The following is a 27,694-nucleotide window of genomic DNA, read 5'->3' on the forward strand; positions in this document are numbered from 1 at the left end:
ACAAAATTACATCACTCAGTTCAAATGGTTTGCGCAAAATTTTGAAATTTAGATGTCGTTTGTTTCTTCTTGGAAATTATATTCTTGCAAGTTATCTTATTTTTCCCATATTAAAATCAGACTGTAAAACCTTTAAGATTCAAAATCGAAATCAAACTCTTCTGAAAATTAATATCTTGGAAAAATTCAGTAATAATTCTTCCTCAATATAACTCTTCATAAATAATTCTCGAACACGTATTTAAGCTTTAGAGCATACACTGTTTTATTGTCTTCGTATATGCTACATACAGATGTGAACATCAGATTCGACAGAACAGAACTGAACAAAATACAACATGAACTATACATTCTGTGACATCATTACAATGGAAAATTACAAATTTTTATTTATTTGAATGTTAGAGGTTCGACGCAACAACCCGGTCACAGGATCTTCTGCTGCTCTTTGGCCGTTGACCCGCGACATCTAGTGGCCAGCAATTTTCTTTCTGGTTCCGGCAGTGAAGATGCTGTTTCAGCAAGTTGTGCTGCTCTCTCCAAATATGAGACATACAAAACAAAAATACAGAACTTTAAATATTTTACAAACATAACAAAATATCACAAATACATAAACAAAACACTAAATTAAACTTACATTTACCTACAAACCTAGCTGATCCTTGTGGATGGGTGACACTTCAATTTCGCGTCCCATTACAATAGATCCATCAGTCCTCACGGAACACCTCATGACCCATTTTGCAATGGCATCAGCATCAGCCTCCTATCCAGCCACCATCCTCCGCCAGAAACAGTGGGCTGAAGTGTCCCAATTATGTTTTAGTCTTCATTATGTGGAATCTTACAGTGAACCTTTTACCGATTGGCAACTTCTTGTGACCCCTTATATCTTCCCATGTTTCAGCACCTGGCTCTGATTCCATCTGTAGCCAATTCCTTCAACAGCTCAGTCCTTCTCAATGGCAATATCTCCTCCAGGTGTTTGACAATATTTGGCTTCAAGGCATTTTCTCCTCTCAATGGAGAGGCAGTATCATGGTTCCTGTTATTAAGCCTGGCAAGAATCTACCATCCCTTGATAGTTAGTAGTCAATCATTCCAATCAGTCTGACCCATGTCTCCTGAAATTTATGTGAACAGATGATGGGACACTGCCTCAGTTGGGTCCTTGAATCTTGAGACCTTTTATCTTGTTACAAGTGCAGCTTTTGGAAGGGGCAGAGTCCAATTGATCATCTGCCTCAATTGGAAACCACAGTTCGGCAGGCCTTTCCTCAGCATCACCATCTTGTCACAGTGTTCTTCAATCTTCATAAGGCCTACGACACAGCTTTGTGCCATCACACCCCACTTACACTCCAAGAGTGAGGTCTTTGGGGCCCACTCCCAATTTTTATTCACCAGTTTCTGTTCCACTGGTTGTTCAGAGTTCAGGTTAAGACCATTCTCAGCTCTCTGCAGATCTAGGAGAATGGCATTCCCCAGGGCTCCGTATTAAGTGTCCCTCTTTTCCTCATCACTATTAATAGACTTGTGGCCTCTGTTGGACCATTGTTGACCCATGCTCTGTATGTGGATGAGTTTTGTATTTGGATTAGCTCCCTCTCAGTGGCCTCTGCAGAGCAACAACTCCAGGGTGCATCCAACACACTTCTGCACGGACACTCTTGCACATTTTTCTGTTATCTCCCTGTAATTTGAGAGTGGTGCATTTCTGTTGCATTACTACAGTCCATCCTGATCTGGAGCTCTACCTCAACACTCAACAGCTGACCGTGGTTCCTCACTTCCATTTCTTGGGTCTTCTTTTTGACAACAAGCTTACTTGGTTGCCCCATATCAACCATCTGAAGGTTGGTTGTTTTCATAAACTCAGTGTCCTTTGCATCCTTGCCCACACCTGTTGGGGTGCAGATCGTTCAGCTCTTCTCTGCCTTTATCAGCCATTACTTCTGCCCCATCTTGACTATGGTTGTCATATTTATGGATCAGCTGCCCCTTCCACACCGCTCCTCTTGCACCCAGTCAACCACCGTGGTATCCATTTAGCCACTCGTGTCTTTCGCATTAGCCCTGTCAATAGTGTCCTGGTTGAAGCTGGGATCCCTCCTCTTTGTTTGGTGATCACAGCTCTGGTTGATGGTGTTAGGACAGCAACCAGCCACAAATTTACTTTGAGTTCCTTTATTCAAAGGAAACCGCTACTGGTTTCAAATCATTGTGATTCATCCTCAGACAGTTTACATGTTTTCTTTATGACATTTGGTGTGTTTTTATAGATTAATTGTCCTAAAATATAAATAAAACATAATTATAAACACACCGCACACAGATGGTTGCGTTACAGATTTTCGTTGCATGTGACTTACGTGAAACGTCGGTTTCGAGTGTTTGTTTTCATAACATTCGTCCAACCGATGTAAATGCATTCCCACTGCTGGAAAGTAATTTTTGGAAATTTTTCAGGAAAGAGGTGTTTGCTAATGCTGTTCGTTAAGGATATAGTCTGGGGTGCTGTTTTTGTGCAATATGGGCTGCAACTTGAACAAATCAGCATTTGCAGCCCATATTGCTGAAGAAAACCATTCAGTGGGAAACATTGAGGACAACTTAAAAATTTTGCATCTAGCAGAAAAAGGAGCCACTATGAATATATTAGAAGAATTAGAAATACACACACACAAAAACAGCACCCCAGACTATATCCTTAACGAACAAACAGAGTTAGCTAACACCTCTTTCCTGAAAAATTTCCAAAAATTACTTTCCAGCCTACAAAGCAAATAATATTAATACACCTATCTGCAGATCAAGTAGCAAATTTATATGTTACTATAATTCTCATGATGCCAAATGTAATAAAATAATATACTATTTTACCTATACAGTTATAATTATATATATAAAAAACTTTATAATTAATTTAGCAATATCAACTAAAAAATTCAATGTCTCTGTACTAATGTAAAAGGCATTACAGTTTTGTAAATGAATATATGATCCTTTCCAAACATAGGACATCATCGTCAAATGTTACGATATATCATAGCATCTGTGATACTTGTATGTTTGTAAGCTCTTTGTATGTATCAAAACATATGGTGCTTGGTTGAAGTGATCTCAGCGACAAATCTAAAGTGTACAGTGAGAACTCTTTACATGTGCAACAACGAGGATGCAGTGGGAATGCATTTACATCGGTTGGGCAAATGTTATGAAAACAGACACTCGAAACCGACGTTTCACGTAAGTCACATGCAACGAAAATCTGTAATGCAACCATCTGTGTGTGGCGTGTTTATAAGTTATGTTTTATTTATATTTTAGGACAATTAATCTATAAAAACACACCAAATAACATAAAGAAAGTGTGTAAACCGTCTGAGGATGAATCACAACGATTCGAAACCGGTAATGGTTTGCTTTGAATAAAGGAACTCAAAGTAAATTTGTGGCTGGTTGCTGTCCTAACACCATCAACATTTGTCTTCAAACAACAGCCACAGTCTCCATCATGTCATCATATGACAAAATTGCATACAGCTCTGGTTTGCTATGCCATGACCATCTGATCTTCTCTCCTCACCCTTCCTATTCTATTTTTTTCACAGTTTCAGTCTGTCACTGATCCCCTTCTCACCCTCAGGTGAGTTTACCAGTTGGATTCCACTTCTTTCCACTGTGATTTCCATCTCCCCTCCTTGCCCTCTTCCCCACATTCTCTCCAACCGCCCCCCCCCCCCCCCCTCTGGTTAATTCCTAGGCTCTGGATTCAGTTAGATCTCTTCCAGGCTCTGAAAGCCTCCATAGCTCCAGTGGTGTTCCATTGTTCGTTCTTCCCACTATTACAGTAGTTTCAGGATGCTATTGTTTGTTACTCTGATCGCTCTAAATCTACCAATCATGTGGGATGCACCTTTGTGTGTTCTGTTGGCATGGAACACCATCTCTTGCCTGCCATGTATTGGGTGTTCGCTGTGGAACTGATCTGTCGGGTCCTCTGCTTTATTATATGGTCCTCCCTCACTTAAGTTTTGTTATGTACAGACTCAATGAGTGACCTTCAGGTTATCGCTTAATGTATTTACTGCCACCGTTTGGTCTTTGCCATCCACGGCGTTCTGCCAATCTTGGCGCTGCAACTTGTGCAGTTGATTTCCTTTGGGTTCATAACCATGTGGGTAATGAACTTACTGATCATCTGGCTGGAATGTGGGGGGGGGGGGGGGGGGGGGGGACCTACCGCTGCCACCCCTATGCTCCATGACCCCTCTGGGGACAGATTTGTGGATTTATGTCAAATCCCTTTTTGCTCAATCATGAACCAACTCTTGCAACTCATACAATCAAGGAGACTTCCGCCACATGGTGTTCTCTCCTTCACCTCTGCCAGCAGGAATCTGCCATCCTCTGATGCCTTTGTATCAGCCATATTAGGTTGACCCATGGTTTTTTACCCCACAATGAGCCGTCCCCTCCTTTGTAGTTGTGGAACCCCCTCATGGTGATCCATATTTTGCTGGACTGCCTATGCCTTTTGGCCTTCATATTAATCACACTTTCCCACCTTTCTTGTCCTGGATGTTAGGAGATGACCCTTGCTTGGTTCCATCTATCCCCTGTTTTCTTTGTGAAAGTGATTTGTTCTTCCATCTTTAAGTACCTCAGTTAGCATTGGCATTGGGTATGGAGGCAGCCAGGTTCTCCCCCCTTTTTCCCTAAGTTTTGTCTGGTCTTTTGTGCCATTTTGTTTCCCCTTTTCTTGTGTCTTCTTCCTCTGTCATTGTCCCTGTTGTGTGATGATCATGTCCCTGTTGTGTGATGATCTTTGAATGGTGTGGAGCACTGCAAAGGGTCAGTGGCAGTGTTTGTGTCCCAACATGCATAGCATCTCTGGGGCACCCCTGCTTTCCTGTTATCCCCCCCCTCCCCCCTCCCCCCTCCCCCTCCCCCACTCTCCGTCCTCTTGTTCTTTATTCTTCCTGCTGCTTCGACATTCCTTTTATCTCTTTGTTTGTCAGTTTTCCTTTCCCCTTCACAGGAGTTTGCTGTTTGTGTAATTCCTCCCTTGGCGTCTGCCACCTTAGATCAGGGGACCAATGACTCACTGTTTGGTCCCCTCCCCCAATGAATCAACAAACCAGTTGACAACATCTGTCCCCCACAAGAGAGGATTGCCGTACTGTGCACGAAGCACGTTGTAGCTCCTTCATATCTGCATCTGTAGTGCCAGAACAAGTAATGATCTCTTCTGCAACATTATGTGTCATTGCGCACCATTGGTTGGGAATCACTGTCCCATGCATAGGCTGCCTTTAACAGCATAACACAAATGGCTATGTTTGGAGTGGGGCTGTGATTGGGAAGCATGGACTGCTGATGAATGACAGCACATTGTGTTCAGTGATGAATCACATTTCTGCACTACTCTGAATGACCATTGTTGACAAGTAGGACAGTGACTGGGAGAGGTCCCATTCTTCCAATGTTTGGGAGAGGCACAGAAGCATTACTCTTGGTGTCTCTGTGTCAGGAGCCATCAGGTGTGACTTCAGGTCATTGCTGGTAGTGGTTAAGGGAATTCTGATGGCACAACAATACACCATTGACATTCTGCACCATCTGTGTTATCTTTCATGTGACAATATAATGGTGCCTTTTTCAACAGGAGAATGTTCATCCACAGATGGCACATCTCTATGAACGTTCTGTGCATTGTTGAGATACTCCTGTGGCTGAGAAGATCCCCACACCTATCCACAGTAGAATGTGTGGGACCAGCTCGGACATCAACTTCATCCCAGTGCCAGTATCTGGGATATCAAGGACCAGTTACAACATTTGAGGGCCAGCTGGCCTCAGGAGAAGATACAGCAGCTTTATGGCACCCTTCCCAATTGAATCAGTTCATGTGTCCAGGGCAGAGAGGGTGCTGTGTCATATCGATAAGTGTGGTCATACTGCCATGTTCTTTGTAAAATTCACTTGATTTTTTAATCTCTGAAACAACAGCATATACCCTCTCAACCCATTAAGTTTTATTTCCTTTCCTCCTCATCTTCAGGGTGCTTCACACGTTTTGTCAGGCAATGGACATACTTATTCTTGCTATTGTCTTGAACCTCATTTTTGCCCCAAGTGTCACTTCCCTTGCAAGAAATATCCTCAAAGTTACTTACTGCTGTGGTTGCATTCTCTTTCTGGTTATTTATGAATTATCACCACTCAATAAACCCTGCCCTCCAGGATACCACAAAATTCTGCTGCTCACCTCACTGCAAAAAATTGTGATACAAATTAAAAATAATTAATTTATCGAGAACATTTTATGTGTCATATCAGGGAACTGAGTGGGTATCAGTGCCAATAAGAAAATTTTTGTTTCAGGAGTCATTAGTACTGAGGCACTAAGTTTAATTTGTGACAATACAGGCCCTGAAATACAACAGTAATGTTTTAATTAATAGAGCTGTTATCAACAAAAAACATTTTTCATGTCTTGCAAATTTTGTACAAGAGAATAACAAAGTAAATTTAAGAAAAAATCTCTCAGTATTCAGTTTTGTTTCTTACACAACTCCATTCTTGGGATAAGATGCTATAAAGTTTACTTTGCTACTCCCTGGGCCATAGAGAAAAAATTTTCAACTAATAAACATAGCTGACCTTTCAGATGAAGTATGGCATCACATTTATAATTTCCATTGTCTTTCCTCTTTTGAATACACTGGCATTTTTCCTTTCTTCTGTTTTAGAGTAAGAATTTTTAATTACTACTTGAGACAGATGAGTATGAGAAACTTTATTTGTACAACATTTCGAGATCTTACACGCCAGCATTGACAACAATGTTTCAGGAGCATCCTTAAAATCAAAGAAGTCAATTGTATAGACTGGAATGAGATGTAATGGGTACATAGATTTAGCTGACTCACCAGTCATGTGTAAATCTTGTGAAACAGAGCCCATGCTTACCTTTCTTTGTTTCTCTATAACTGCAAAAGCTTCCGTCCATTACAAAGATGCTGTATTGATACAGACAAAAGATTAATTTGGTCTGATATAATTCAGTGTGATTTGATTTCAGTAGGGAGATGAACACAACAGTGGTCCAAGCCCACTATTGTCTGCTCCAAATTGGGGTTCATTGTGTGGTTTCACTACACGAGTTTCTAGTTAAGGTGACCAGTGCCCTTTAAGAGTAGTAGGAGGCCCTTTACTAGATCTTTGGTCGCCTCTCTGCCTATATGAACAATACCTTTACAGTGTGGTGTCCCCCACAGAGTAACAATTTCTGCAGGACTTGATGACCCAGATATTCTCTGTCTTTTGATCTCCAACACTACATACTGGAAGATTAGGTGTGCCCCAGCTTCATCACCCTCACCACAAAACCTACACAGAGGGGCTTCTTTTTCTATACTCATTTGCTGTCCTTGTGTCCTTGCCATGGCCTGTCATTAATCCTACCATGAGTTTAGTGTTTCTTCTGTTCAAGCCCAGGATTACACAATTCCTTTTGAAATATGGTTTTGGCATCATTAGCATGTTCTCGTTTTTTGATCATAGTCCAATATCGTATGTGCTATCTTCTGATCCAGTTTTGTGGAATTGTCATCTCTGTCCTAGCTAGCCTATCAACTTGTTCACTATCACTGATTCTTGAGTGACCAGGAATCCACAGCAGGTTTACTCTATTGCTTTCATCTAGTCTCTCAAGGGCTTTGTGTTATTCTGCAACTATCTTTGATCTTGTTGCAGCGACTGATAGAGATTTCAGAGCTGCTTGGCTGTCTTAATAAATGTGGATGCTATGATCTTTGTAGCACCTCCACAGATTCTCCTCCATGCATGTGCTGATAGCAGATATTTCCACCTAGAATACCATGGCTGGATTTCCTAGAGATATTGTGCACTTTAGTCTAAGCTGTACTCCATATACTCAGCCCAAGTACTTTTGTCTGTTTCCAACCTGTCAGTAAATCAGACTGTATTTTGTGCAGAGTGATTCCAGATCTTGGTCTAGTCTGTCATCCTATCCACTTGCAGAAACAGCTTCTATCAATTCCAGTCCTGACGTTCGGATGTTTGAGGATTCATCATGTCCCTCAGTTATTGTTTTTTCTTGCTGTGTGTTCTCCAATTTGGTCCCATGAGAATTGGGGATATGTTCAAGGGACACCCAAGAAACCCATATGGTGCAAGGTTAATTAGTCAGGGAAGTCATCTGGCATCCACAAGTCTCCATTAATGACAAATCTTCATGTGTCACACACCCATTCGTATCTGCTGATGCCTGTCTGACATGGGCGACCATGCCTGTAGTCACAGTACTGCTGGCATAGCCCACAGCTTCATACAAACATGGCCATCTCTCTGCCTATATGAGCAATGCTTCTACAGTGTGGTGTCCCCCACAACAACAAAAGCTTACATGTGCTCAATTTACTGCACAAACTTTGCATCATCTAAATGGGAGAGAGCTTTATGCATGACACTTTTAACTCTGGAGGGAAGCAGTGCTTGCACAGAAACCATATGCCACTTACTAATGTTTGGAACATTTTCTCCATGATTTGGCACTTGGAACAAGTCTAGGGACATACATCAGGGTACAGAGGCATAACAGCGCTTAAACGGATTTTGTGAGAAAGTAACAATTAGAACATTTGATGTCTCCACTCATTAATTTCCCATATTGACATTTCCTTTGGCTCCTTCAGCACCAATGATATACCGTATTTACTCAATTATAAGACGAAATGTTTCCCAAATTTGTCATTTGAAAAATATAGGGTCCTCTTACATTCACAGATTAAACTACTGCTGCTGAGGTTAATGTTTTTGCATTGTATAATAGATTAATATAGGTGTCATCTTATGTACAGATGAAGCTGTGGCAAATTAAATCTTTTTCTGAGTTAACTGCCTTTTCATCCGTAGTTGGAATTGAATGGACTTCAAAACCAGACAAATGCTCGACAGTAGTATACATTTCTGATTGAGATGCTGAAAGTCTAGATAGGGACCAGTGGCATACTTACATGTTTCATGCAGCAATGTTGTCAACACTTAGTGTGACGGTATGGTGGGAATGAAAGGGAATGTGTCAGCTGCTGGTTCTTTGCTTACAGTAAGAAAACAGTAGGAAGATGATCTGTTTGGAAGCATGAGACTATGGAAAATATTGTCACATTCTCATGTCAGTATGGATGCAAAATCCACCATGTGTTCAGAAAAGAACACTTGTGCCCTCAGGTCCCACCATAACATCAACCTCAGATATTGCATATTCAGAAGAAAAGCAAAATATTTATGACAACCAGGATCATAAATTTCATTGCTTCTCATTTCACTTGCATCAGTTTCAGATGTGCTATGAGGTCCCACTTTAACCACAAACTCAGGTATAGCGACATATTTTCAAGAAATGACCAAATATTTTACAACCAAGATTATAAAACTCATTGTTGCCCCTATGTAGAAATACACTGCCTCTTTTCCCACCTGTCATTGGTTATGTGAAACTATCATTCTAGGTGGTGGTGATGGTGCTGGTAATTAAAAATAATAATACCAGAGATAGTACCCAAAGAAGGAATTAAAGACAAAAATTAATGCAAACCTTTTTTTAATTCTCCATGTATTGTCAAAGTGTAGACAATCAATAAATGGTGTAAGTTTACAATCAATATAATGTTGATTGTAATTTTACTGCAATTTGTTGAGAGTTTTTGAGGCAAAAGCAATGAGACTTATCAGATGAACCAAATCTGTGAGAGAGCACACCTCCAATCCTGTAACCAGGATGGTTTCTTTGAAACGGCATGGCTGATATCCTTGCCACAATGTGAGCTTGTGCTCCATCTCTACTGACCTTGTTGTAGATGGGGCGTTAAGCCCAATCTTCCTTCCTTCCAATCCTGTTAGAAGATACGTCCAGAGCTAACACAACAGACATCCTGACACTCTTGGAACCACACAAAGGGAACACCAACCCAGTGCAGCTGGTTCCATGGAACAGCAATTTGCCCAGCATTTACAATAAACTTTATGTAATATGTAAGCTTCCCCATGATACCTTGGAGCTCCTTAATGTTAAGGGGAATCGGCAATTGTTTAATAGTAGACAAGTCCGAATCAACAGGATGGACAACCTGTGCATTTATAACATGTCCTAAATATTCAAGTTCTTCATGGAAAGAAGAATACTTTTCCTTGTTGCACTTTAAGCCATTTGCAGAAATAACTTGAAACAAGCAGTCTAAATTTGCCAGATGTTCAGCAAGCATATAAAATGGTTCAAATGGCTCTGAGCACTATGGGACTTAACATCTGTGGTCATCAGTCCCCTAGAACTTAGAACTACTTAAACCTAACTAACCTAAGGACATCATACACATCCATGCCCGAGGCAGGATTCGAACCTGTGACCGTAGCGGTCACGCGGTTCCAGACTGAGGCGCCTAGAACCGCACGGCCACAACGGCCGGCAGCAAGCATATAACCCACAACAACAATGTCATCCAAATAGTTCGTAAATGAAAGAACTTTCACTCTTAATTGTCCCGGAAGCTGTTGAAAAATCTCAGGAACTGAAGCACTTCCAAATGGTAATCTTTGAAACTGGAACAATCCCAGGTAACCATTGATGATAAAAATAATACTTTGAGTACTTGTCCAGCAGTAACTGTAAGCATGCCTTGAGTAAATCAACCTTGGAAAAAAATCTGCCCCATCCCAGTCTGTCCACTAATTCCTCTGGTCATGAGAAAGGAAAGAAATTCATGATGGTTTGTGGGTTTACAGACATAAGTACCCTGATTACTTCTTGAGAATGTCCAAAGGGGAGGCCCACTGATTCGCAGAAATGGGATGTGTCACCCCACTGCCTTTCCATCATTGCAGTTCTGGAGCAACTTGCTCATGCATTGCATGGGGCACAGGCCTTGCACGAATGAATTGTGGTTGCACCGTATCTTTTACAGTAACGTGCACCACAAAATCTTTAGCTTGTCCTAAACCTGGTTCAGACAGTTCACTGGATTTATTACACAAGTCAGAAACATTAGCATGAGGCACTGAAACACTGTTTTGTAATACACTGTCATGTATGCACAGATTAAATTAATCAACATGTCTAAACCAAATATGTGTGTGCTATTTCTAGAAATGAATGCATAAAATGAAACACATTTTTAACTACAATAATGATGTAGGCTGAAGCAATGGATTAAAATTTTTTGACACCACAGAAAAGTTGCAGGTAAACTGCACATGCTAAGTACTGATGTTTCATGTATGTTAGATGCAGACAAAATAGAAGTAGTCTTCTGTAGCCATGGGCTATAGATCCTTTCATATGTGTATTTGTTGATAAGGGAAACAGATGCACCTGTATCTAACTAAAATTTTAATTGTATTTTGAGCCACTCTTGAGTGAACAAATAGTTTGTTCTTCTATCTGTGTACTACAGCAGAAGATATCAGCATGGCGGAAAAATGAAAACCATCATTTGTGTCAGCCCTAATGGCATTGCTGACACAGCATACACTTCCTGAAAGCTTTGCTGATGCTGTGCCAGACCCGTACTTGCCATGGCTGCCTTATAAACAGACAGTTTGGATATGACCTTGTCTACCACACTTGAAACACTTTGCGTCATGACAAGGGCAAGCCTTTCTGTCATGATCTGAAAAGCACTGAGGACAAGATTTCCTCTCTCTATTCTGTAGTACACCTCATGTACCATGAGGCTGCAAGCTTTTACCTTCAAGTGTACTGTTAATCTGAGCCCAATTTTTCCTCACTTTAACATTAGCATGAACTTTAGACTGTGTGTCTTGTGGACTGTTAACAAGAGATTTAGACAGAGCCTCAAAATCAACATCAGTTGTGTCCACAATACTTTGAGACTCAATAATAGACAAAAGTGATTTCTGATCGGTATCTGATGATTTTAGAGTACCAGTATGAATGCATGGATCTGATACAATTTCCATGATTGTATCACTAACACTGCATCACATAACACAACATCACTATAGCTCATTCCAGAAGAAAATTAAGCCTGCAATTTCTTTGTTAGCTCTCTTGAGTTCAGCAATCCACTGTTTGAAATATTATTGAAGTTGCTGCTTTAGACAGAAAATATTAAACCTCACTGCAGTAACATGAACCTGAGCACTAAAATGATCATCAAGCATATGAACGAGTTTGCAATAACTAACATCCTCTGGACAAGAATCGGAGCACAGTTTTAAATGTACAAATTACACATTAGCTCTGACTGTTGATACAAAAAAAGCGATATGCACCATACCTGTAATGTTGTAGGTGGTGAAATGGGATTACAATTGCACAAGGTATTCAGACCAGTCCTCTTTGTTACTATTAAATGAGTGAAATCTGAGTGCAGCAACTGGCTGTGGTGCTGCCTATTGTGATAGTAACATAGTCATCTGTTAGACACTGAGCAGAAGTCATTCAGTCTGCAATGCCTGAAACTGAAGAACAAATTTTCTGTGGTGGTACAGACATGGTGAAAAACTTTGTAGGATACTAAGAATCAGAATACACAAGGAATAGTTTTGCCACTGACTAGTGGAACTCTCCAAATAATCACAAAGCAAACCAGGACAGACTATGGGCTGAAACAACACACACTTATGACCACTGATGTTGTAAGCAGGTGAGAAAAGTCTGTGCAAGGGATCAGGCTTGTCAGCATTTGTTGTGTTAAATGAATAAACACATTCATTTGTTGCAATAGTGCAAAAATACATCAGCTATTTTCCTAAGGCCATAGCATTCACTTGCTGAAACCAAGAATCGTTTGCTCATAAAGAATACCGGCGTTAGTTACTTCCTTTGTTTCTTCTCACTTGTTCTGGTCTGGGCAAAACATCACCATGAACTGTTTCCTATGACAACAGCCATAAAGTAGTTTACAGTCATAGAAAACGTGTGTTAAACTGTCAAACACAGTTTGAAAATATGCAGTAACAGTTGTAAATATATAATACAAGGAAAATGGTGTAATCTACCCATTACACAGCCTTAGTGTGGAAGAGAAAGGAGTGAGGTATTCAGTTGCAATAATCTTTGCCCCATTCTGAGTGCTGTAAAGAATTTAATAAAGTTAATTTCAAATAGACACTGAACTCATATCTGCTTGACAACTCCTTCTACCTCATAGTAGAATTTCTGAATGAGATGGTCAACATTTCTGCTGAGAAGTTGTACTATAATTGTAAAACTGACTAGTTCCATATTGTAACAAGAAGTTGCAATTATAATCCACAGAACATGCAGATAGCAAACTCATTGTCAGAAAGGACTAGTATCTATTGGCCTGAAAGCAACTGTTTATTTTATAGGTAAATAAATCATAGTACTGTATTTTCTAATAATGATTCAAAAACATGTTCAGTATTCAGATGACTTCTTTGTTTCATGTGAACATACAGTAAAAACTAGTCTTTAACACCCTTTTGTACTTTGTTAAAAATTGCATTGTAGAAGTGAAAAACATTTGGAAACATATTTTGGTTGTATTGTTTTTTATTTTATATGGTACCTAGTGACTAATATGTCTTCTAGGCATCAATGAGTGTTATTTTTATTCTAATTTCTGCAGATGATTGTCTTCAAGTACATAGAAGACAAAGATGTTTTTCTAAAATTTTATACCAGACTGCTGGCAAAGCGTCTGGTCCACAATTTGTCTGCTAGTTATGATGCAGAGCTGTCAATGATTTCTAACTTAAAGCAGGCTTGTGGATATGTGTACACCTCAAAGATGCAAAGGATGTTCCAGGTATGAAAAATCTCTCTCTCTCTCTCTCTCTCTCTCTCTCTCTCTCTCTCTCTCTCTCCCACCCTCCACCTCCCTCCCTCTTTCCCTCCCTCCCCTCCCCCACTGTGTGTGTGTGTGTGTGTGTGTGTGTGTGTGTGTGTGTGTGTGTGTAGGTGGATGGATGGATGCATGAGCACGTGTGCATGTGCATGTGCATGTCCTTTTTCATTTCATTCTTTATTTTAGAGCAGCTTTACATTGTACTGTTGACAGATACATTTTGTGCAACACTAAGTTAGCAAAGAGACAAAACACTGTAGTGTTTGCAAGTATAACCTTCACATGTTATGCTGAAAAATGTTGTGGAAATGGGATTCCCCTTACTGAAATTGTTATGATCCTTATCCTGAGTTAACTGAAGTGTTCAATGCTACTTTGCCACCTCACAACCAAACTGTCACCTTTCAACCTAACTTTGACCTCAAGCTACACTACAGATCAGCCTGTCACCACAACATACATTCCAAAAACTAATATAGACACACACACAGAAAATTTAAAAAAATACTGTCAGTGTTCTGTCCCCTTTCTGTGTGCACATGTTTGATGTCACCCTCCTTATCATTGTTATACTTTAAGTTATGGGATGAAGCTGCTACATGGGGGTTTTTTAGATTAGGTTCTTCCCCATGGGAAACAAACTACTGGCCCGAAAAATTACCAGTTCATGACACTGATGTGGGTGTGCCAACATATGGGTGTGCCATCTGTGGAAATTGTTAGTTCACCTAAACAGGTCATTCCAAAGGATTTAAATATGCTTAATCTCATGTTAGTAAATCGTCGAAGTGTCTGTAGCAAGATCACTGAGTTAATCTCCGAAATAAACAGTGGCAATGCGAATATTGTATTAGGTACTGAAAGCTGGTTGAAACCAGGTATAAAAAGCAGTGAAATTTTGAACTCTGATTCGACAATGTTTAGGAAGGATAGGACTGATGCTATAGGAGGTGGTGTGTTCATTGCAGTTAAAAGCTGTTTAAATGCAGTTGAGAACGATACTGCATCGGACTGTGAAATAGTTTGGATAAAGCTTTCAAGCAGACTAGAATTGACCATTGTATTAGGATGTTTTTATAGACCACCAGCACCCACAACAAAAATCGCAGAATGTTTCAGGGAAAGTCTTGAACACATAGGAAGTAAATATCCAAATTATCCATTAGTTATAGGTGGAGACTTTAATCTAGCATCCATTGCCTGAGAAAATTACACGTTTATCACAGGGGGCAGAAGCAAAGATTCGTGTGAAATTATTCTAGGAGTGCTCTCAACATACAACCTTGAGCAACTGGTTAGAATATCAACTTGAGATGGGAACATATTAGATATCTTGGCGACAAACAGACCTGATCTTTTTGAGGGAGTTAATCTAGAAGAAGGTATTAGCGACCATGATGTCGTTGTGGCTTCTATTTTAGTGGAAGTTGCAAAAAAAAAAAAAAAAAAAAAAAAGAAAACAAAGAAACAGTGTAGAATTTTCTTGTTTGGGAAAGCAAATAAAAGTGTCATTAATGAATGTCTTCATAGTCAGCTCCAAGCATCCACCGTGGGACACAAAGATATTGAGCATCTTTGGTCAGAATTTAAAGGTATTGTTCACCACATGCTAGAGGAGTATGTGCCTAGTAAAAGTATGGGGGAGGGAAAGGATCCACCTTGGTCAACAAACACATTAGGAAGTTGCTGAGAAAGCAGAGAATTTTGCACAGTCATTTTAAACATAGTCACTGCCCCGCTGACAAACAGAAATTATGCGAAATGAAAGCAGCTGTCAGAAGGACAATGAGAGACTCTTTTAACGAATTTGAAAGCAATATTTTATCTAAAGATTCTAAAAATACCCCAAAAAATTCTGGTTCTACGTAAAATCTATGAATGCTACAAATAATTCAATACCTTCTCTTGTGACATTGATTTGTTGTAGAATCATGGAACATATTTTGTGTTGAGACATAATGACCTTTCTAGACTCTGAGAAGCTCATCTGCAGAAACCAGCATGGTTTTAGGAAACAGCGGTCATGCGAGACACAGCTGGCCCTCTTTGTGCATGATATACAACAGGCTCTAGATACCGGCTCCCAGGTTGATGCCATATTTCTCGACTTTCAAAAGGCGTTCGACTCAGTTCCGCACTGTTGCTTGCTACAAAAAGTGCATGCTTATGGTCTATCTGATGATATATGCGGTTGGATAGAAAGTTTTCTAACAGACAGGGAGCAGTATGTCATCCTGAACATGTTAACTTCAACAGAAGCAAGAGTAACTTCAGGTGTGCCCCAGGGCAGCGTAATAGGTCCTCGGCTTTTTACGATTTACATAAACAATCTGGTTGATGGTATTGACAGCGGCCTTAGACTGTTTGCCGATGATGCTGTAGTCTACAAAAAAGTAGTATCACACGAAAGTTGTGAACAAATCAATGAGGATTTGCAGAAAATAAATGCGTGGTGTAATGACTGGCAGTTATCTCTCAATTTTAGTAAGCGTAAGCTACTGCATATAACAAGGTGAAAATCCCCATTAATGTATGAGTAGAAAATAAATGATCAGTCTTTGGAAGCGGTATCATCAGTCAAGTATCTGGGTGTGACCTTTCGAAATGATCTCAAGTGGAATGATCAGATTACACAAGTAACGGGTAAGGCGAACTCCAGATTGCAGTTTATTGATAGAACCCTGAAGCGATGCAGTCCTTCAAGAAAGGAAATTACTTATAATACATTAGTTCATCCAGTCTTGGAGCACTGTTCGTCTGTATGGGACCCTTACCGGTTGGGTCTGATTCAAGAGATTGAGAAGGTCCAAAGAAGAGCGGCAAGATTCTTGACTGGTACATTTAGCCATCGCGAGAGCATTACAAATCTCATAGAAAGTTTGAAGTGGGACACACTTGCAGTTAGACAACGCACTAAACAGAAGGGGCTGTTCTCTAAATTCCGAAATCCAATCTTCACCGAGGATGTAGAGCATATATTATTACCACTAACTTTCAAATCACATAATGATCATCATTCAAAGATAAGGGAAATAAGAGCTCGTACTGAGGCATTCAGATAGTCGTTTTTCCCTCGCGCGATCCGCGAGTGGAACGGAGGGGGGGAAATATGACTTTGGTGTGAATTGTGCCCTCCGCCACACACTGCTTGGTGGCTAGCGGAATATATATGTAGATGTAGATGTAGGTTCAGTTGATCCCTGGATACAACTTCCATGGGAATTAGATTCAACTATATAACCCTCATAAGAGGAAAATGCTCCTACTGTCAAACTGTAACACTGGTTAGTTATAAACACTGTGAATTAGTCAGGGAAACAAATATAGAAATTGTAAAATATGTTCCCAAAAATTAAGAGTTTTGGCCTAGTTTCAGTAATCATGTTCTATAACATTTTACAAAATCACGAAAATGTAAGATGACCAAGAAAGATGGATCAGCAGATAAGATGCTAAACTCATATTTCAGAGAGATGTGTTTCAAATCCCTATTCAGTCATTGGGATTACTTCAGGTGAATACTTTGAAAAGGCAATGAAGAAATTCCTGCCACATATTTGCCAGGTCTTGTGCTCAATCTTTGATTTACTGTGTCATTGGCTGGACATTAAACTCTAATCTTTCTTTCTAAAATATTATGAAATAAATATCGGACAGAGCTGTACTTTCCAAGCTGCTGCAGATCAAAGCACAACTAAAAGATGACACAAATGGTAATGTTTACTACAAGAGATTTTCAGAACAGAGGAATTGATTGGAGGAAATGAGATTATGTAGCGATTGAGTAGGAAAATCATACAGAACCCCATGTGTGTGAGCGCACAGCAGAATGGGATTATGAGGTGAAATATTAATTATAGTTAAGGTATGTGAACCTGAGAGGTGATAGGTGGCATAAAGGGCAGTTAACAAGCTGGACCTAAGGTAGGACAGACTGAGGATAAAAACAGAGTGGACATAAAAATGAACTCCAATAGAGAAAAAGGACATAATCAGATGGTGGAGAAGCACCATAGGAAAGTAAGTTGTTGATAAAAATTGTAAAACTGAAGAGGAAGAGGGAAGGTTGGCACTAAGATACCTTACAAACAGTGAAGAAGTGAGGGAAACCATTAAACTAAGTGAGAGTGATGAAAATGGAGTTAGACAATGGAAAATATCAGGAGGACAAGAATAATGTAATGGAGAATTACTTTGATAGGAATTGTTAACAGGAAGCTCAAGCCATTGGGGAGTAGGAACCAAGCATGTATTGTTCCAGTTCAGGGGCTCCAGTTTAGGGGTTTTCATAATTGCGTAAATACATAGCTGGACAACAGTTGTAATTAAATGATACCTGACATGAGTGCTCATACATTTACCTTCAGTGACTTAGGTAATTTTTTTAGCAATGATATTCAAGTATATGTGATTGCAGTCTTTCTTGGTGTACTCCAATGATGAATTCTTCTCAGGTTATCAGCCAAGTGGTGGCATCATCTTAAACTCATTGAAACGTTGCGACAAGACAACGCCACCACTTGGCTGATAACCTGAGAAGAATTAATCAATCGATATTCAAGTATGTAGATTTGGAGTTTTTATTGTCATTAGAACCTTTGGTAAAAAATTACTATGATGAGGTGTCAAAGGGCCTGACCAGGGTTTTGTGGAGGTTGAGAGAGGGATGGAAAGCCTGGGGGATTGTTTATGGAAAACAGCAGCATGGATGGGCCTCATTTCAGAGCATTGTTTTATTTTCTCTATCACTATTTGATTGTAGTTTCATTCTCAATAAGAATTGTCTGATAACTCCAGTAAGTTCAAAATATGATACTTATGAGACTCTTGCATTATATGTTTGGAATTTTGATCTACACATGCGTCTGAGAGTAATTTTGGGCTCTGTGTGATGCTGAAAATTGACATTACAACCATTACTGTTCTGAAGTATGGTGACAGACACTGCTTTCATTATCTGTGTTTCCAGCAGAAAATTTCTGTTGTGATTTGTCAGATACATTGAGTAACATATCATGGAACAAGCAACATTTTGGCTGCATTCATTAAAAAAATGATTAATATAATACAATTAGTCTGTAGGAGGCAACAAAATGTTTTTCATTAGCATCTACTCTCAGACCATCCAACAGATCTTCATAGCATCAAAATATGAAATTGTGTAGAAGCTTACTGAATATCCCATCCAAGCACATATTGATTTAATTGTAAAATGAATTCAAAGAGCTCGACTTGGCTCTGGGTACCACCAAGTCAGATAATACTTCTTTCTGTAAGCTGTGCATGATTTTACATCAGGCGCCTTGTAGTGCTTACTTCTGTTGTGTACAAAATTGGTACTTTTCAAGTCACTGATTGTAATTCCTTGAAACAGCTGAGGACAATACATCAGCATTGAATAAGGTGGTTATTGGCTGATCATTCTTGTCATAATATTTCCGTGATAGTTGTCAAAAGAGCATTTTCTTGCATAACAGATTAACTGCAACTCTACAAGAAATCAGGCTATTTATCTTTATAGATCTGTTGGCTGGGCAAGTAAATGGAGTGGCTCAACAGCAGTGAGAATCTGGAGCATTTTGTAAGCCGGGATAGAGCAGTGGTGATGGAAACTGAAGATGAAAGATTATTCTTCTTGTTGTCACATTTATCATTTGTTTTGGTTTGTTACCTGAGGTCTCATGGTACAAAAGTTGTCAATCATTAGCTATTACTGTCTAGAATATATATATATATATACACACACACAGACAGTATTGTCTGTGGGACCCACCAGTTGCTTTATTCTATACAGCAGTAGATTTTATTCTTGTTACAACTGATATCAAGCACTATTTTTACCTACAGATTTTTGCCTAAAGCTATAATAAAATTAAATGCAATTTTGCAAGCATCTTTGCTGTGTATACAACTCTGTTAATAACCTTTTTTTCTATAATTACTATCCTTTCAAAAATATAAAAACTGTTTTGGAATCAAATGAAATTTCCTTAGCACCTTGTACATTTATACACTGTATAAAGCAGTTGTTCTTGTTCACCAGGACCTTGGTGTTTCTAAAAACCTGAATGAGGCATTCAGAACATATCTGAATAATTCATGTAAGCCAATGGCCATAGATTTCAGTATCCAAGTACTTTCATCTGGTTCTTGGCCATTTCAGCAGCCACGTGGATTTACGATACCCAGAGAAGTAAGTACTACTCTTAAATAGCATGCTTGCTTTTGTAACAGGTCTTTGTGTGTGTGTTTACAAGACAGTTCCTGAAACATATATTGCATAAATTGATAGCTGTGATATGAGTTCAGTTACCTATCCAGATAGCCATACATGTTAAAGCACTGCTTTCTGGATGGTGAGAAGCACTGGCCCTGGAGACTGAATCCGCCCAGCAGCTTAATGACGAGGGTCAGAGTGCTGTCCAACATGGATGTGGTTTCTAAGCAATTTCCCACATGTGACTGAGTGAATACCAAGCTGATACCCAACTTCTGCATCAGTTACATGATTTGCAAACATTTAGAAAACTTTCATTCACTTTCACATGAATTATACTACATGCAAACAGTTGGAGTACACATATTCCATCCCTGGGTAGTAAAAGATGACAGGAGGGGCATTTAGCCACCCCTTCAACTAACCATGCCAAACCCATTACTATCCATGCCAACCTTGTGCTGATGTGTGACTAAGGCACAAGAAGAAGAAGAAGAAGAAGAAGAAGTAGTAATATGAGCTTATTTTTTTCAACATAACATGATTGCAACCACTGTGACACACAGGTGAGGGTCCCTGAAGGTTCAGTCATAAAGTAGGTGTGTCAAAATAATTGGGAAATGTTACTTTTGATTTTTGTTGTTGTTGTTGCTTGTGGTGGTGATTGTTTTCAGTCCAAAGACTGGTTTGATGCAGTTCTTTATGACTGCCTATCCTGTCCAAGCCCATTAATCATCTCTGAATAATTACTGCAACCCACATCCATTTGAACCTGCTTGCTGTACTTTGCTTTTCTCCCTTTACAATTTTTAACCTCCAAACCTCCCTCTATTACCAAACTGACTATTCCTTAATGCCTCAGGATGTGTTTTATTAATCAAACTCTTCTTTTAGTCAAATTGTGCCATAAATTTCTTTTTACCTCAGTTTGATTCAGTAGTACCACCTCATTAGTTATTCAGTCTACCTGTCTGACAGTCAGCATTGTGCTGTAGAACCACGTACACTGCTTACTGTCCACATTTCTCTTCTGTACAAGGCCACACTCCAAATACCTTCAGAAAAGACTTACTAACACAGCAAAACTCATTTACTACTTTCAGTGTCTCAGTTCCTGATCTAATTCCCTTGGTATAACCCAGATTTAATTCTGCTACATTCCATTGTTGTTTTCCTTTTGTTAATATTCATCTTACAGCCTCCTTTAAAGACATTATTCATTCCATTCAATGGCTCTCCCAAGTACTTTGCTGCCTCTGATATAATTACAATGTCATGAGCAAATCTCAGTTTTTATCAGTCTCCCTGATTTTTAATTCCTTTTTAAAATGTCTCACAGCTCTCTCAATTTTTTGGTATTTTCTTTTACTTATTGTTTGAGACATACATTGCAAGACTGAAGCACTCTTGGAACTAAATTATGGTTTTACTACACATCTATGTGCCAAAAATGTGCCCATAAATATGTCCAACATTAATGTAGAGGCTCTGTTCACTAAATGCACCGGAAATACATTATATCATATTGATAAATGTGCTCTGAATCATGTTAGCAGAAAACTGGATGCTTGCTCTTCCTGTACAGTCTTTTCTAAAGTTTACAAAATTTGTAGAGCTTCCATTGTTTGGTATGACTTTACTTTTGATTTCTTCAACTTTTTCTGCTTTCTTCTTTTCCTCCATATTCAATTTTAGAGACCTTCCACTATTCCTCATCTTTGTCTACAAAATTTGTATATTTATTTTATCAAACTGTATTTCACACCATTGCATTTCTATTTATATTTATTTGATACTTTTGTTTTTGGTACCTCATTTTGTAGTTATTTTGCATATGTCCTGCCTTGTCAGCTCCATTCTACATGTATTTACATAGAGATGGATTCTCTAGAACTACAAACAAGAAAATTTTGTGTTAACAATAACATAACAAATAATACTGATGTGGAGGTTTTTGACAATGTTATGCAAAATAGGCTGTTTTTGTGAAATGTAGTAAAACTTGACATTTTCTTCATTCCTATGTAAAAATGTTGATAATCTGAAGGCAGCAGGTACCAAACATTATAAATGATAGTGAGGGAATATGGAATAGTTGTAGGTAAACAACTAGAATTCTCTCAGATACAGATTTATTCACACTTAGCTTCTACACAGATACAAGTCCGGAGGCTAACTGCCGTTAGCGTCTAACATCCTGCCCAAAGCCCTCTCCTCAAAGATAGCACACTTACGCACTGAACAAATATCGATATTTATGGCGCTCTATGCCACATAGCCCCCCGCCCCCCCGCACAGTATGAAGTACGTCCCTGTGAATGGGGGGGGGGGGGGGGTGAGAAGTTAGGAAGGTAACGTACAGTTTTTGTGCGTCAGGCGGAAGCGGTCGACTGGTAGGAGACTGGGGGGTGAAATCCGGTACGTCAACGGCGAAGTCAGCAAGCGACGCCGGCGGCTGAAGACGACGACCCGTCCTGGAGTGGAGGTGTAGCACTTCATCAGCCGGCAGGCGGAGAATCACCTTGCCAGAAGGCCTAACAAAGGCATGCAAATTGCCACACGCAGCACTTTGCTCAATTTAAAGCGGCGCACCACACGAGATTCTGCACTTCCTCCCTCAACATTATCACACGCAAGTACCACACACGACGTATCGCCATCTACGACAACAGATAATTTATGTATGTCATCAGGGTGTACATGTGTTGTGAATTCTTCGGTGGCACCTGTACGAGCAATGGTAGGGAGGCAGGGAGGTGTGGGAAAGCCATGGCAGGGGGAAGCATCGTCTAAGAGGGGGGTGGCAGGTGCACTGGACTGTGCAGGAGACAACCTCGAGCGATCAGCTGACAGACGAGGGAGCATGACCGAAGGCAACAAGGAGCCAGCGTGGCTTGAACGGCATGACAAAGGGCTGTCACACGAAGATGGTAACACAATGGTAGAATCCGAGTTGTTGGCAGTTCAACTACGAGAGCTGTGAGGAGTGAAGCCCCAAAAAGATTGGCCACTCGAATTAGATGAACGCGGAGAAGGAGCAGTGCTCGGCAGAGAAGCACGCTGTGGAGAATCAATACCCAAATGCATGCCGAGCGAGGTGGCGCAGTGGTTAGCACACTGGACTCGCATTCGGGAGGACGACGGTTCAATCCCATCTCCGGCCATCCTGATTTAGGTTTTCCGTGATTTCCCTAAATCGTTTCAGGCAAATGCCGGGATGGTTCCTTTGAAAGGGCACGGCCGATTTCCTTCCCAATCCTTCCCTAACCCGAGCTTGCGCTCCGTCTCTAATGACCTCGTTGTCGACGGGACGTTAAACACTAACCACCACCACCACCACCCAAATGCATGGTATGGGAAGATGGATGGCCGCTCAAAGCAGGAGTGGGAGAAATAGGGGCGGAATCAGGGAGGTTCACCTGAGGCTCAATGAAAGCTGGTTTCACTCGATTGAGTGAGACCGTGGTTACAGAGTCTTTTATGAGGAGATTCATGTTATTCTCAGAGCGTTTGATGCCCTTGTAAGGACCTTTGTAGGGTGCCTGAAGCGGGGCTTTGACTGAGTCGTCTCTGAGAAACATGTACTCACAAGCGTCTAGCGTGCGCGGTACGTACACGCGCGGAGGTGTATGAGCAGCCGGAGGTGGCGGCTGAATTTTGCTGCAGTGCAAGTGCACCCGTTCGAGAAGTGAAGAGAGTTCAGAAGGCTGCGGGAGTGGGGTGGGAGTAACTAATTCTCCAGGCAAAACCAGAAGTTGGCCATACACAAACTCGGCTACGGAACCCTTGAGGTCTTCCTTGAAAGTCGCACGAAGGCCAAGAAGCACGAAGGGCAGTGCCTCTGTCCATAGTGAGTCATGGCAACACAGGATAGACTTTAAGGTGTGATTCCATCGCTTGACAAGCCCATTGCTTTGGGGGTGGTATGCAGAAGTATGAATTTTGACAATAGCACACATTTTACATAGGTCAGAGAAAACTGAAGACTCGAATTGTCGCCCCTGGTCAGTGGTGAGGTAAACAGGTGAGCCAAATCTAGAGATCCACGAATCTAAGAATGCTCGACTTACTGTCTCAGAGGTAATGTTTGGAATGGGCACAGCCTCAGCCCACCGAGTCATCCTGTCAATAGCTGTAAATAAGTAATGGAAACCCTCGGAGGGGGGCAAAGGGCCTACGAGGTCGACATGAACATGGTGAAACCGGCCTGGTGGTTGGGCAAAACAGCCAAGGGGTGCGGAAGTGTGCCTGGAAACTTTTTTCTGTTGACACAACATGCATGCCCTTGCCCAAGACTGACAGTCACGGCGCATGTCTCTCCAGGCAAACCGTTCAGCTACCAGACGGGTGGAAGCTTTGACACCGGGTTGTGCTAATGTGTGTAGTTTGTCAAAGACCTGGCGTTGAAGGGGCTTAGGAATGAATGGCCACAACATACCAGTCGATTCATCACACCACACTAAGTCAGATATGCCAGGGAAAGTAGAGCGTACCGGTTGGAGAGAGGAGCTGTGGTCCGAAATTAACTGCGTGGTATTGGGGTCCGCCGATTGCAACCGAGGTAGGCCCGTTAGGTCAATTAAGGTTGTGACAGCACCAACACGCGAGAGAAAATCAGCAACCACATTGTCCACTCCTCGGATGTAGCGAATGTCATTTGTAAATTACAAGATGTAATCGATGTGACGAAAGCGTCGTGGGGGCGGATCAGCCGCAGGTTTTTTTATGGCAGGAACCAACAGCTTGTGATCAGTGAGCACATAGAAATCTCGTCCCTCAACATCAGTTCTGAAGTGTCTTATGGCCTCGTAAACTGCAAGTAATTCTCTGTCGAATGCTGAGTATTTCTTCTGCGCGTTGTTTAGCTTTTTTGAGAAAAACTAAAGGGGGGTCGTAACATCGTTGTATGTCTGACTCAGTACTGCGCCGATAGCATTGTCACTAGCATCAGTAGTGATAAACATTGTGGTGTCCGCACGTGGGTGAGCAATAGTGACAGCAGAGGCCAACAGCTGTTTGAGTTCGTTAAATGCCTTGTCCATGTCTGGTGTCCATGGTACCTGGCAGGTGCCAGAAGTTTGTGGGCCAGTGAGAGCATCTGTGAGAGGAGCCTGCACCGCAGAAGCGGCTGGCAAATGTTTTTGGTAATAATTAACTGTTCCGATGAACCTGTGTAATTCCCTATAGGTCTGAGGGTGTAGCATCTCGAGAACAGGCTTAATCTTGTCCTGCGGTGGTGTCAGACCGTCCGATGACACAACATAACTTAGGAATGTGACGGATGACTGGTGCAATTGAGTCTTTTTATTGTTCAGTTCAATACCAGCGGCTGCTAAAATATCTGTCACGACTTGAACACGCTCCTCACTCTGTTCCAAAGAAGAAGCAAAAACCAATATGTCGTTCATGTATACGAAACAAAAGTCTAGATGGGATAAAGTTTGATTGATGAAACGCTGCCACATTTGGGGGGCGTTTTTCAACCCAAACGGGATAAATTTGTATTGGAACAGCCCGAAGGGAGTGGTTATGGCAGTCTTTTCAATGTCCTCCAGAGCCATAGGAATCTGATGAAATGCATGCTTACAGTCCAAAACAGAGAAGTATACGCCAAGTACCGTCTTTCTTTTGGTCAAGCAGGATAGGGCTAGCCCAGCAACCGGAAGAAGGTTCAATTATTCCCTTTTGTAATAGATCATCCAATTGTTCTTTTGCAATTTTCATAAATTCCAGCTTGAGGCGGCATGGGCGTTGCGATATGGGCAGCCCATCGGTTAGACGTAACCGATGAACTGTGCCATTAGTGACCACTGCAATACGTGGCGCGGCACGACACTCAGGTGTCCGTGAAGCGGAGCAGGCAGTCGTGGACGGGCAAAGCTGTGGCGCTGAGGGCACGAAAGTACAGGTGTGCTCGTAGGCTGCGTAAAGGCCGCACGCGTGTTAACATGGGCAAGGTTGGTACACTGGTTCTTGGTAGCGGGCTGTGCCGCTACGAGCGCTGTAGGCACGAGTGGGTGTGGCCAAACAGGAGATGGCCATAGTTCATTGCCACGAGCTTGGCAAGTTAATTGTCCATTCAGAACACAAGGAGCATGACCACTCGGGCATACACTATCATTACAAAAGGGGGTGCTGACACAGTTTACAGAGTTCACAACATTGTCGTTAACGTGCGCGGGCATGGGAACACCAGATTGGCACAGACTGACCTTGTCTGTAGCCGACGAGTCGTCTGCTTGTAGTGCCGCGAGGCATTGTTGTGTGGAGGCCAACTCGTGGTGTATGTTGCGGAGATGCAGCAGCATTTCCGTATGTTCCACCCGCAACTTTGAAGACTTGGCACACTCCACTAGCCACTTGTTTGTCCAAGATTGCAGCTTCAAGGATAGGTTTACGCACTTCTTAGCACAGCACTCATGTTTGGTGTTAGCCAAACTGTCACTCAGCGGAGCATGTTTGCTGGGGGGGGGGGGGGGGGGGGGGGGGGGGTAAAACACAGTATTTTGCACAAAATCTAGTGACAACTGATAGTGCTTGAGGAAATCAATTCCGAGAATAGGTTCTTCAATTGTTGACACTAGAAACGTCCACTCCAGCTTGCACTCGGGCGAAAGTTTCACTGTATACAAAGTGGAACCCGAACACTGTAGGGTAGACAAGTTCACTGCACGAAGTACTGTTTTGTGTGGTTGCACTTTATTGGTTGCTAGGTGAACCGGGTGCAAAGAGACGTCTGCGCCAGTGTCTACCAGAAAACATACACCTGATCGTAAATCGCAAACATAGACTCGACCACACTTACTGTTGTTGTCCGAAACGGAGTGCAACGTAGGATGGTGCCTGTTGTTTACATCGCAGGAGGTGGCACCGTAGCCTACCTGTGGTTGGAGTTTGGGTAAGAACACGGTGACTGGCATTTGCGAGCTTGCTCCCCGAATCTCGCGTGGAAGAAACAGTAAGGTTGGGTGGGCCTGTGCTCCTGTGGGTAATTGCTAGGTGACGGAGTGTGTGCCCCAGAGTCCTACACAGAGGCCAATGCACTGTCGTTGCGGGGAGTTGAAGGTGCAGGCAGGGCGGCTAGTTTAACGAATTTGTTATTAGCAGCACCAGACAAGGGCGTGGCGTCAGAAAGCATCTTAGTGTGGTCACGTCCAGAATGCAGTGCACGGAGTATGCTCTGTCGGTGGTGCATAAACATTCATTTACTGGCCTATCTTCATACGCAGAGATTGCAGTCTGGACAGGCAAAGGCAGCTTTTCAGTCCAGATTTCTGCGAGCGTGTCATCACGCATAACTTGCTCATCGACGAGAAGACGGATGCACCGCCGCAGCTGGGACGGAGACCTGTCGCCGAGACGCTCTTCGTAGATGAGCTGTCACACATTTTCTCTCCTGGTTTTAGAGACGTGCTCCAGTATCGTCTGTTTCACCACAGCATGCTTCCCTGCTAGGGGGGGGTGCTTTGACCAGATCGTAAATTAAATCGACGTGGTCGTGAAGATGGTTCATGAGGCAGGCGAAGCGTGCGTCATCGTCCAAAGCACAGACATTGAATGTTTGCTCAACCAGGTTAAACCAGAACTCCGGGTGAGCGGGTTTGAAGTCTGG

The 27,694-nt window shown here is 41.5% G+C and overlaps 1 protein-coding gene across 3 annotated transcripts in view; it reads left to right on the forward strand.

Annotated features, from left to right (window-relative positions):
* The window catches only part of LOC124721647 (cullin-1-like), a 248,952-nt gene that overhangs the window by 146,114 nt on the left and 75,144 nt on the right, over positions 1-27,694 (forward strand). For all 3 annotated transcript variants that reach the window (XM_047246710.1, XM_047246712.1, XM_047246711.1), the window contains exons 10-11: positions 13,647-13,826; positions 19,909-20,058. In XM_047246710.1, coding sequence (XP_047102666.1) covers positions 13,647-13,826; positions 19,909-20,058 — 330 coding nt within the window. The remainder of the gene's footprint in view (positions 1-13,646; positions 13,827-19,908; positions 20,059-27,694) is intronic.

The sequence above is a fragment of the Schistocerca piceifrons genome, chromosome X (assembly GCF_021461385.2).
Source record: "Schistocerca piceifrons isolate TAMUIC-IGC-003096 chromosome X, iqSchPice1.1, whole genome shotgun sequence".
Classification (NCBI taxonomy): Eukaryota; Metazoa; Arthropoda; class Insecta; order Orthoptera; family Acrididae; genus Schistocerca; species Schistocerca piceifrons.